General features: G+C 49.4%; 1 protein-coding gene across 1 annotated transcript in view; it reads right to left on the minus strand.

Moving 5' to 3' along the window:
- Positions 1-12,325, minus strand: part of NIPBL (NIPBL cohesin loading factor) — a 1,354,860-nt gene that overhangs the window by 39,776 nt on the left and 1,302,759 nt on the right. Inside the window, 1 exon segment of the mRNA XM_033932779.1 lies at positions 302-409. Within this exon segment, the coding sequence (XP_033788670.1) occupies positions 302-409 (108 nt within the window).

A 12,325-nucleotide genomic window follows, 5' to 3' on the forward strand; every position in this document is an offset into this window, starting at 1 on the left:
CTCTCTGGATCCCATCTTAAAAAGCTGTGGAGGCACAGACATGGGGAGCCTTGCATGTTTTACCACTCTAGAAATCTCTTGAATGCCTCTCACCATCTTGAACTACATTGGATGACATCAACCATGTGTCAAGATATAATGTACTTTTTCTTGAAAAGAATTAAACATAACTACCCTTTTGATATATTTAATACTTAAACACTAGTGTCTCTAAAAATTATGTATTAATAAGTCAGCCTACTGAAACAGCAATGACAGGATTCTGTTTAACCAAAGACATGCAATTTAAAGTAGCACATACATGAATGAATCCAGTGTATTTTTTATCTATTTCCACCAGCTGCTGATCAGCTTTGTTCCGCATAGAGGGTTCTGGGTCCGTTCCCATTGCAATTAAATATGGCACGCACTAAAGAAAAAAAACACAACATAAAAAAATAAATAAATAAAAATTAACTGATAGTCAACTTCACATAAAGTAAGTTGTCATGTCTAAAATATACATGTGTATGTTTGCTAAGGGTGTTGTGGGCATTATATAATGTGGAAAGTAATATACATTTGCAAACATATGTATGCATCTATTTATGAGTTAAAATATTTTATAACCAACGATTAAGTTCTTACCTTTGCTAAACTGCACTATTTCTGGACAAATGGGTTATGCATCAATGGTTGCCAGACAGCTTTTAGGAAGCGTCATTTACATAATGTTTTCAATCCCTCTCCTCTTACCTTAGGACTGCCCTCAAGAATCCAGTTTTTGCAAAAGCAGACAGTGACACCTATAGAGGACAGAGACAAAAGGAAGGGGTACAGGGACACTCCCCGACAAATGTCTGTTCTGTTCATAACAAGAAAATTATAAACCTGAACAAAACCATGCTACCGTGTTTCTTCCAAAATAAGACCTTTCCCGAAAATAAGCCCTAGCATCATTTTCGGGGTAGGTCTTAATATAAGCCAAACCCCAAAAATAAGCCCTAGTCCCGGGATTCACCAGCAACTCTTCAACACCCCCTGCTGCCCCCACTGTGCAACTGAATCCCTGCTAACCCTCCATCCTTCCCTCCCCGCCGACCGCAAGTGAGCCCTACCTTCATCCAATGCAGCGTCGGGCCGGCAGCGCTCTAAACAGGCTGCTTCGGCCTTCTCCATCAGAGAATTAAATCTGTTGCATTACTGATGACGTCATCAGTAACGCGGCAGAGTGAAATCCCCAACGGACAAGGCTGAAGCAGCCTGTTTAGAATGCTGCCGGCCCGACGTTGCATTGGATGAAGGTAGGGCTCGCTCGCGGTTGGCGGGGAGGGAAGAATGGAGGGTCATCAAAGGTTCGGTTGCGCAGTAGGGGGTGCTCAAGGGTTCTGCTGCACAAGGGATGGGAGGGAGGGAAGGATAGAAGCTGAGCAAGGGTTATGCTGCATGAGGGATGGGAGGGAGGGAAGGACAGAAGCTGGGAAAACTTCTGCTGCACAGGGGGAGGGGAGGAAAGATGCTGCACATGTGGGGAGAGAAAGGAAAGAGGAAGAATTGGTGTGAAGGAGAGGAAGGGAGAGATGATCATGTGTATACCCTGAAAATAAGACCTAGTGCGCTTTTTGGGCCCAAAATTAATATAAGACACTATCTTATTTTTGGGGAAACACGGTATAAGGAGACACAGCCTGCACTGATGGAAGGGGGCGCTAGAACAAAAGACCTCCTTGGCAAAGTGTTAAACATGTCATATGGTACTCTGAGAAACGCTGGTCAGGAAACCAGATGTCCAGCTTACCTATACTTGTTAAGGCAGACAATTGGCGAATCAGTAATTCCTAGGGCAGGTTCCAGTAGCAGAGGGTGGATTTACAAGAAAGAAGATTAGCAAAGATAAGTACCTAATCTTTTGTTCTTGTACAATCCTACTCTATTCCTGGACAAGTGGGACACAACAGAGCAGTCCCGTAGAGTCAGGGTGGGACTGATGAGTCTGCTGTCAAAACAGAGGAACCAAAAGCAGCATCCTGCTTGGCTGCCACATCGATCCTGTAAAACCTGGTGAAGACCAGGCACCAGACTTGCAGATCTCCTCCAAAGAGATCGCTGAAGACTGTCTTGACAGTGAGATCCATTAAGGATGGTTGCTCCAAGGGCTCATAAGGCATGACAAATGATTTGATCTTGTTAATAACATCCTTTGAAAGAGGAGGCATTGATTTTAGAACCTGAAGAAGTTCTCTCAAATAACAGATACTGGAGAACCAGGTTGAGATTCCAAGTTGGACAGGGTAGCTGCAGTGGGGGCCGAAGCCTCAGCATACCCCTCAAAAACTGGGATGTCTGGATGAGCGGCCAAGGAACCTCTCCAGAGGCTTGGGACAGAAGTGACTAGCAATCGGGACCCTAAGAGAAGCTACAGCCAGTCCCTTCACTAGTCCATCCTGAAGGAACTCCAGTATCAGAGGTACCAATGGTACAGATGGATCTGTTTTTCTGGACGCATCACGCTTGATAACATCTCAAATCTTTTGCATAGGCTGCCACAGTTGACAAGTGGCAATAATGGCCAAAGAATAGCCCCTGCGGATTAAAGCTGTGTGCTCAATAGCCAGGCCATAAAACCAAAGCAATCTGGATCCTGAAGCGTAATTGGGTCCTGTGAGAGAAGACTAGGATAATAATAATAATAATAATAATAATAACTTTATTTTTGTATACCGCAATACCACAAAACAGTTCAGAGCGGTTTACAGGATAAGAGACTGTACATTAACAGTGAAGTTACATCAAGGTTACAGCGAAGTTAACATCGAGGTTACAGCATATCAAGAAGACAGTTCAGGGCGATTTATACAATGTAGGTGTAGAGAGTTAGTTAGCAATTATATGGTAAAAAACCAGTGATAATTACAAAAAAGATTTAGTAACTGTTGCATGGGGGGAGGGGAAGGGAAGGGGAGATAGGCAAGGGATAATTAGTTCGGTAGGGGAGGAGCGGGGGTTAGAGGAATTTGTCAAAGAGGTATGTTTTGAGCGATTTCCTGAACGATTGATAAGTAGGGGCAAGAGAGATGAGAGTGGACAGGCAGTCATTCCATTTGCCAGCCTGGAAGGAGAGGGTCCTGTCGAAGAATCTTTTGTGGATGCATCCTTTTGGGGAGGGGTAGGCAAACAGGTGTGCATTACGTGTACGGTTAGAACCTGGGAAGGTGAAGTGGCGTGACAGATATATCGGGGCTGAGCCAGTTAGGGTTTTGAAGCAGAGGCAAGCGAATTTGAAGATGATCCTTGCTTCGAACGGTAGCCAGTGAAGTTTCCTGTAGAAAGGGCTGATGTGGTCTGACAAGGAAGTTTGAGTCCCTAATCCACTTGCAGATGAACTAGGTCAGCGTACCATGAACGTCTTGGCCAATCGGGTGCTATAAGAATCAACCAACCCCTGAGAGCTAATTTTTTAATTCATCTTGGCAAACAGCCGATAATGGGATACGAAGGAAAGGCGTAAAGAAGACCCTCCAGTGGCCAAGATTGCACCAGCGTGTCCAAACCTTTGCTGATAGCTTTGTGATGGAGGCTGAAGAACCAATATGCCTTCTTGTTGACCACCGATGTCATGAAGTAGAACGTGGGGGTGACCCCAGCGCTCTACTATGCAGTCAAATGCCCTCTGGGATAGGAACCACTCCCCAGGGTCCAGAGTCCAGAGTCGCCTTAGCGAGAGCGCCTTTGCGAAGGGCCTCAAGAAGGGCATCAAGGAAGGGCTATCAATTTCAGCTGGTCTCTAAAATCCTACAACTAGCCAATTTACCAATCAACGTCAGTCTTTCTTCAATCTTTCCCTCTTCCAGGTCTTTCAAATTTCAACTCTCTACTCCTACCTAACTAACAAGCACACTTAACAGGTGGACCACACCAACCACTCTATCCTAACTTATCCCTCCAACCTCAACACATTCTGACATATCTATAAAAAAAAAAAAAAAATTAAATTAACATAAATAAATAAATAAATAAATAATTAATAATACAAAAACCTTTATATATGGCAGGCAGAACTAGAGGCAGCAAGACTTCAGTCAAGACAGGCAGCTCAGTCGCCGAGAGTGCCCAGGGGATGGCTACGGTCTTCGTACAGACTGAGGGGGAGCCTGGACAGAGGGCAGAGGTCTCTGTACAGACTGAGGCCATCCCCTCAAAGATGTCTTCAGCCTCCACTCAGACAGAACCAATTGATCAACCAGATGAAAGCCTTATGATAGAGCTGAGGAGTCTGAGAGAAGAGATCCAACGCTTAAGGAGCATCCGTGATGACGAGACCTTCATTGACGGAATAATCCAGGAACTGTCTCAGATCGCCGAACGAGAGCCTGACAAGACCATCCTTGAGACACCCAGAGCTTCCAGAACTTCAGACTTGAATCCTACCGTCGGAATTCAGGAAGTCACTGGTGACGCCGATACCTGGCAGCTGGTGACTTCATCCACAGGTAAACGCAGAAAACCTAATTCTGTTTCTCTCTCTCACATACAGGGCAGCTCTACATCGACACCACATATCCCCCTTAAGAACAGATACCAGCTGCTACAGGAAGGTCCTGACAACGAGGTACAAGAAGTGGTTGAACAGACGGTTCCGGATCCAGAGTCCACAGGTCGGCCCACCCCTAGGAAGCGCAGAGTTGTGGTCATCGGGGATTCACTGCTAAGGGGCACCGAGGGACCGATTTGTAGACCAGATCTGCAATCAAGAGAGGTCTGCTGCTTGCCGGGGGCCAAGATCCGGGATGTAACTGCTAGCCTTGGCAGACTCATCATGCCCCAAGATCACTTCCCTATGATTCTCATCCATGTCGGAACCAACGACACTGCCAGGGGCACCCTAGAAAGCATACCCGAAGACTTCAGAGCCCTAGGAGAGAAGCTGAGGAGGATGGATGCGCAGGTGGTCTTCTCCTCGATCCTCCCAGTGAGGGGCAAGGGCAGTGCCAGGGAGGATCGTGTCCGGAGGGTGAACGACTGGCTGCAGGAATGGTGCAAGGAGATGAACTTTGGGTTCCTGCACCACGGAGAGGCACTGCAAGGACTGCTTGGACCAGACGGGTTACACCTGACCAAGAGGGGGAAGAACGTCCTTGGACACCGTCTAGCCCGCCTACTACACAGGGCTTTAAACTAGGTAAGTTGGGGGAGGGTACGGGCTTTAAACTAGGTGAGTTGGGGGAGGGTACGGGCTACCAATATTATTTTGGAACTGAACTAAGTAAACACTGCATTGGGTCACATTACAATTCTGGGTCTAAGGGGAGTACACGTAGCAATTCTAGGTCTAGAGGGAGTACACACTGTAATTCTGGGACCAGCGAGAGTGCACACACTGCAAATTGCACTAAAGGAGCTCAAGTAGCCCAAACGGGAATACCCCCACAGGGTACACACATTACCAAGTCTCTGATAGGAGCGCACTGCAGTTATGGGGAGTCCAGGATAGGTACACGCTGTAGCTCTGGGTCTAGGGAGTGTAAGAGACAAGCGAAAAATACTAATGGTGGTCTAGTTGATATAGAGGGATTGTCCCCACTGAGATACAACAAGCACACAACATGGAGGGCTATGTACGTCAACGCCCACAGTCTGGGAAACAAGATCCTAGATTTGGAGACAGAAATGAGGAATGCCGACCTGGATGTGGTGGCGATATCTGAGACCTGGCTCACAGACTCCCACGGGTGGGACATGGTCATACCAGGTTACAACTTGCTTCGTCGGGACAGGGAGGGTAAAATGGGAGGTGGGGTAGCATTATATACTAAAGATGACATTAAGGTCACCAGAATCACAGATGTACAGTACACTGGGGAATCCCTTTGGGTAAATTTGGCCAGAGGGAAGGACAAATGCCTATATCTTGGCGTGGTATACAGACCCCCAAAACATCAAGAAGACCTAGATTTGGAATTAATCGGAGATATAGAGAATATCACCTTGCGGGGGGACACAGTATTGGTAGGTGACTTCAACATGCCCGATGTGGATTGGGTCACGCTTTCCTCTGCTTCCGGCAGCAGCAGGAAGTTATTAAACTCTTTGAATGGAGCAGGACTCAGGCAACTGGTATTTGAGCCAACAAGGGATCAGGCAATTTTGGACCTGGTACTTACCAACGGAGAAAGTATCACAGAGGTCTCGGTGGGTGAAACTTTGGCCTCCAGTGACCACAATATGATATGGTTCAATCTCAGGAAAGGTTTCACGAAATCTACCACATTGACCAAGGTTCTCAAGTTCAAGGACACAAACTTCCAGGACATGGGAGACTTCGTTCACCAGGCGCTACAAACCCAAGCAGATACCGACAGCGTGGAAGAAATGTGGTCAACTTTGAAAACCACCATACAGGAAGCAACAAACCGCTATGTTAAATCAGTAAGCAAACGGAGTAGGAACAACAAGCCACAGTGGTTCTCTATGGAGATCTCAAACCTCATCAAAGAGAAGAAAAAAGCATTCATCTCTTACAAACAATCAGGGACACAGGACTCCAGAGTAGATTATCTGACCAAATCAAGAGCCGTCAAAGCGGCAGTTAGAGAGGCCAAATTCCGCATGGAGGAGTCTCTAGCAAAGAATATCCAGAAGGGAGATAAATCCTTCTTCAGGTATATTAGTGACAGGAAAAAGAACTCGGGTGGGATAGTACGACTCAGAAAACCAGACGGAGACCATGTGGAGACGGACTCGGAAAAGGCCCAACTGTTAAATGAATACTTCTGTTCAGTCTTCACCCGCGAGGTGCCGGGAATCGGCCCTCAACCACATACAAGGATTAAATCAGTAGACCCGTTTAGTAATTTCAAATTTACACCCAGCAGCGTCTACTGCGAGCTGTCAAAAATCAAGGTCAACAAGGCAATGGGGCCTGACAACCTACACCCTAGGGTACTCAGGGAGTTGGGAGATGTCTTGGCGGAACCACTATCCGCGCTCTTTAATCTCTCCCTTAGTACAGGTAACGTCCCGATGGACTGGAAGACGGCTAACGTCATTCCACTACACAAGAAAGGCTCCAGGGTGGATATGGCAAACTACAGACCAGTGAGTCTCACTTCAATAGTGAGCAAACTAATGGAAACCCTAATCAAACACCAAATGGATAGGATCATGGACGAGGAGAATCTGCGGGATCCCCGCCAACATGGATTTACTAAGGGGAGATCGTGCCAATCCAACCTGATCGGCTTCTTTGACTGGGTGACGAGGAAGCTGGATGTTGGTGAGTCCCTGGACATCGTCTATCTGGATTTCAGCAAAGCATTTGATAGCGTGCCACACCGCAGGTTGCTGAACAAGATGAGTTCTTTAGGTTTGGGCGACACTTTAACCAAATGGGTTGGGAACTGGCTTGGAGGTAGGCTTCAGAGGGTGATGGTGAATGGCACTCCCTCCGAGATGTCGGAGGTGATAAGTGGAGTGCCACAGGGCTCCGTCCTGGGCCCGATCTTGTTCAACATCTATATAAGAGACCTGACAGAAGGGCTTCGAGGTAAAATAACATTGTTTGCCGATGATGCCAAACTGTGCAATGTAGTGAGCAAAAGCACAACAGACAAAAAAGCAATGACAGACGATATGGTGCATGACTTACTTCTGCTGGAGCACTGGTCTAGGTCCTGGCAACTCAGTTTCAATGCCAAAAAATGCAAAGTCATGCACCTGGGAAGCCAGAATCCATGCAAGATCTACACCCTAAATGGCGAGATCCTGACAAGAACTGTAGCAGAAAGAGACTTGGGAGTGATTGTCAGGGAAGACATGAAGTCGGCAAACCAAGTGGAGCAAGCTTCATCCAAAGCAAGGCAAATCATAGGTTGCATACGCAGGAGTTTCATCAGCCGTAAACCTGAAGTCATTATGCCACTATATAGATCCATGGTGAGACCGCACCTGGAGTACTGTGTGCAATTCTGGAGGCTGCATTACCGCAAGGATGTGCTGAGACTGGAGTCGGTCCAGAGGATGGCCACCAGGATGGTCTCGGGACTCAGGGAGCTCCCGTACGAGGAGCGGTTGGGGAATTTGCAGCTCTACTCACTCGAGGAGCGTCGAGAGAGGGGAGATATGATCGAGACATTCAAATATCTCACGGGCCGCATCAAGGTGGAAGAAGACATCTTCTTCTTCAAGGGTCCCGCGGCAACAGGGGGGCATTCGTGGAAAATCAGGGGCGGGAAACTGCACAGTGACACTAGGAAGTTCTTCTTCACTGAAAGGGTGGTTGATCGCTGGAATAGTCTTCCACTTCGGGTTATTGAGGCCACCAGTGTGGCGGATTTTAAGGCCAGATGGGATAGACATGTGGGATCTATCCGCAAAGATAGATAGCGAGGATCACTGGAGTGGGCAGACTTGATGGGCCGTGGCCCTTATCTGCCGTCTATTTCTATGTTTCTATGTTTCTATGACTGAGATAATCCACCTGGATGTTGTCCACTCTGGCCATGTGCGCAGCTGAATATGCCACAAGATGGTTTTCCGACCATCGGAAGAGAAGCTGTGCATCCATGCTTAGAGAGGCACTCCTGGTGTCCCCTGGTGATCATCCGCCATATAATCCACCCTTGAGATCAAAAACACAGTTACCGTATTTTCGCGGATATAACGCGCACCCGTGTAAAACGCGCACACGGGTATAGCGCGCAGAAACCACACTTGTATGTACGGAAACTTTTGTATACAGCGCTCATGGGTATACCGCGCATGCTGCCCGACTCTCCTCTGGCCACCCCGACTCTCCTTTCGCCCTCCCCGACTCTCCTCTGGTTGCCCCGACTCACCGTTCACCCGCCCTGACTTTCGGTGCACTGCCCCGCCTCTCCGTGCGCTGTCCCGACTCTCCGGTCACCTGCCCTGACTTTCCGTGCACTGCCCCGACTCTCCGTGCGCTGTCCCGACTCTCCTTTCGCCCGCCCTGCCCTGCTCCCCCCCCCGGCAGGACCACTCGCACCCCCACCCCGAAGGACCGCCGACTCCCCGACAATATCGGGCCAGGAGGGAGCCCAAATCCTCCTGGCCACGGCGACCCCCTAACCCCACCCCGCACTACATTACGGGCAGGAGGGATCCCATGCCCTCCTGCCTTCGACGCAAACCCCTCTCCCCCCCAACGACCGCCCCCCCAAGAACCTCCGACCGCCCCCCCAGCCGACCCGCGATCCCCCTGGCGACCCCCACAACCCCCCCACCCCCTTCCCCGTACCTTTGGTAGTTGGCCGGACAGACGGGAGCCAAACCCACCTGTCCGGCAGGCAGCCAACGAAGGAATGAGGCCGGATTGGCCCATCCATCCTAAAGCTCCGCCTACTGGTGGGGCCTAAGGCGCGTGGGCCAATCAGAATAGGCCCTGGAGCCTTAGGTCCCACCTGGGGGCGTGGCCTGAGGCACATGGTCGGGTTGGGCAGAAGGAAATACAAGCAGCCAACCAGTTGGACAAGGTGCGCTTGGAAACAGGACGTCCCAACCGATTAGGATCAAAAGACAAGAACAACTGAGGAACCTTCCGATGAGACTGGGTGCGTTGGAGATAGAATGCCAACGCCCTCTTACAGTCAAGAGTCTGAAACGCAACCTCCCCAGGATGAGAGTGGGGCTTCGGAAAAAACACCGGAAGAACGATAGACTGTTAAGGTGAAAATCTGACACCACCTTAGGCAAGAACTTGGGATGAGTGTGCAGGACCACCTTGTCTTGGTGAAAAACAGTAAAAGGTGGGTCCGAGATCAAAGCCTGCAGCTCACTCACTCTGCGAGCAGACGTGAGTGCAAGCAGGAAGATCACCTTCCAAGTAAGGAACTTCAGATGAGCTTTGTCCAAGGGCTCAAAAGGAGGTTTCATCAACTGAGCGAGGACTACATTGAGATCCCAATCCATCGGGGGAGGCTTGAGAGGAGGATGGACATTCAAGAGCCCCCACATGAAACGAGAAACCAAGGGGTGGACAGACAGCGACTTCCCATCAAGCTGCTGATGGAAGGCGGCAATCGCACTAAGATGTACACGAACCGAGTTGGTCTTGAGGCCAGACCGAGACAAATGAAGCAAATAATCCAAAACCGAAGACAAAGACAAAGGTTCCACCTGATTCGAAGCACACCACGTGGCGAATCTAGTCCACTTCCGGGCATAACACTGCCTAGTAGAAGCTTTCCGAGAAGCTTCCAGAACATCCCTCACCGACTGGGATAACTCAAAGGAAGAAGTCAGATGGAAAGGAACCAAGCCGTCAGATGAAGAGACTGCAGATTGGGATGCAACAGCGAACCCCGACTCTGAGACAGCAGAGAAGGAAACACAGGCAGAAGCAAAGGATCCCTGACACTGAGTTGAAGGAGCAGGGAAAACCAGGGCTGCCGAGGAGCTATCAGAATCACGGAGGTGCGGGCCGATTTGAGATGGAGAAGCGTCCTCAGAATCAACGGGAAGGGAGGAAACGCATACAGGAACCTGCCCGTCCAATCCAAAAGGAACGCATCGGCCTCGAGACGGTCCTGGGAAAACACCCTGGAGCAGAAAAGAGGCAGCTAATGATTGAGGGGAGAAGTGAATAGATCTATCTGCGCAGTCCCCCACTGAAGGAACACCTGACGCAGAGTCTGGGAGTGAAGAGACCATTCGTGCGGCTGCAGGAGGTGGCTCAATTTGTCCGCTAGGCAGTTTCGCTCGCCTGGATGTAAACCACACGAATAAAGACATTATGGCGCAATGCCCAATTCCAAAGGCACAGAGCCTCCTTGCAGAGGGACAGGGAACCCGTACCTCCCTGTTTGTTGACGTAATACATCGCCACCTGGTTGTCCGTGCGTACCAGGACTACCTGATCTTGAAGTAAATGGCAAAAGGCCATCACCGCATTGTAAATGGCCCGAAGCTCCTACATGTTGATGTGGCAACGCCGGTCCGCACTCGACCAAAGGCCCTGCGTACGCAGACCCCAAGCATACGCCGAGGAGTCGGTTGTCAGGATACGGTGATGCGGAGGAGCGAGAAAGATTGGAAGAGTTGGTCCACCAACGGAGCGAGTGGAAGGAAGGGGTCACCGCAATGTGATGAGAAGCAGGTACCCGATCCTGTCGCCACTGATAGGCCAGAGTCCACTGAGGGACCCTTAGATGGAGGCGTGCGAACGGTGTGACATGCACGGTGGAGCCCATGTGACCCAAGAGGACTATCATCTGCTTGGCCGAAACCGTAGCCCGCAGGGAAACCTGCTTGCTCAGCCGCACTATCATGGCCTGCCGAAGAGGAGGCAGGAATGATCGGAGGCGAACCATGTCCAGCACAGCCCCGATGAACTGTAGGGATTGAGAGGGGCATAGCTGTGACTTTGTGAAGTTTACCTCAAACCCCAGACTCTGAAGGAATGTAATAGTCTTTCGGGTCACTGAGATAACCTCCTTCCTCGACGGGGCTTTGATCAGCCAGTCGTCGAGGTAGGGGAAGACCTGAAGGCCTCGGGACTGTAGAGTCGCCATCACCACCACGAGACACTTCATGAAGACCCGTGGGGATGAAGCAAGCCCGAATGGGAGGACCCTGTATTGGAGATGCAGATCTTCCACCTGAAAACGAAGGAACCGGCGACAAGATGGATGCACCGGAACATGAGTGTAAGCTTAAGAACATAAGAACATAAGAAGCGCCATCTCCGGATCAGACCTTCGGTCCATCAAGTCCGGCGATCCGCACACGCGGAGGCCCTGCTAGGTATACACCTGGCTTATTTTATAGCCAACCATATCTTTATATGCCTCTCTCAAGGAGATATGCATCTAGTTTGCTTTTGAAGCCTAGGACTGTCGATTCCGCAATAATCTCCCCTGGGAGAGTATTCCAGATGTCAACCACTCTCTGTGTGAAGCAGAACTTCCTGATATTAGTCCTGAACTTGCCCCCCCTTAGCTTCCTTTCATGTCCTCTTGTCCGTGTCAAATTGGACAATGTAAATAGTTTTTTCTGCTCTATTTTGTCGATTCCTTTCAGTATTTTGAAGGTTTCGATCATATCCCCACGCAGTCTCCTTTTCTCAAGGGAGAACAATCCCAGTGTTTTAAGTCGATCCTCATATTCCAGTTTCTCCATACCCTTCACTAGTTTAGTTGCTCGTCTCTGCACCCTCTCCAGCAGTTTTATATCCTTCTTTAAGTAGGGAGACCAATGTTGGACGCAGTATTCCAAGTGGGGTCTGACCATTGCCCTATAAAGCGGCATTATAACTTTCTCCGATCTACTCGAGATTCCTTTCTTTATCATGCCCAACATTCTATTTGCCTTATTTGCCGCTGCCGCGCAT

Source organism: Geotrypetes seraphini, chromosome 1 (assembly GCF_902459505.1).
Source record: "Geotrypetes seraphini chromosome 1, aGeoSer1.1, whole genome shotgun sequence".
Lineage (NCBI taxonomy): Eukaryota > Metazoa > Chordata > Amphibia > Gymnophiona > Dermophiidae > Geotrypetes > Geotrypetes seraphini.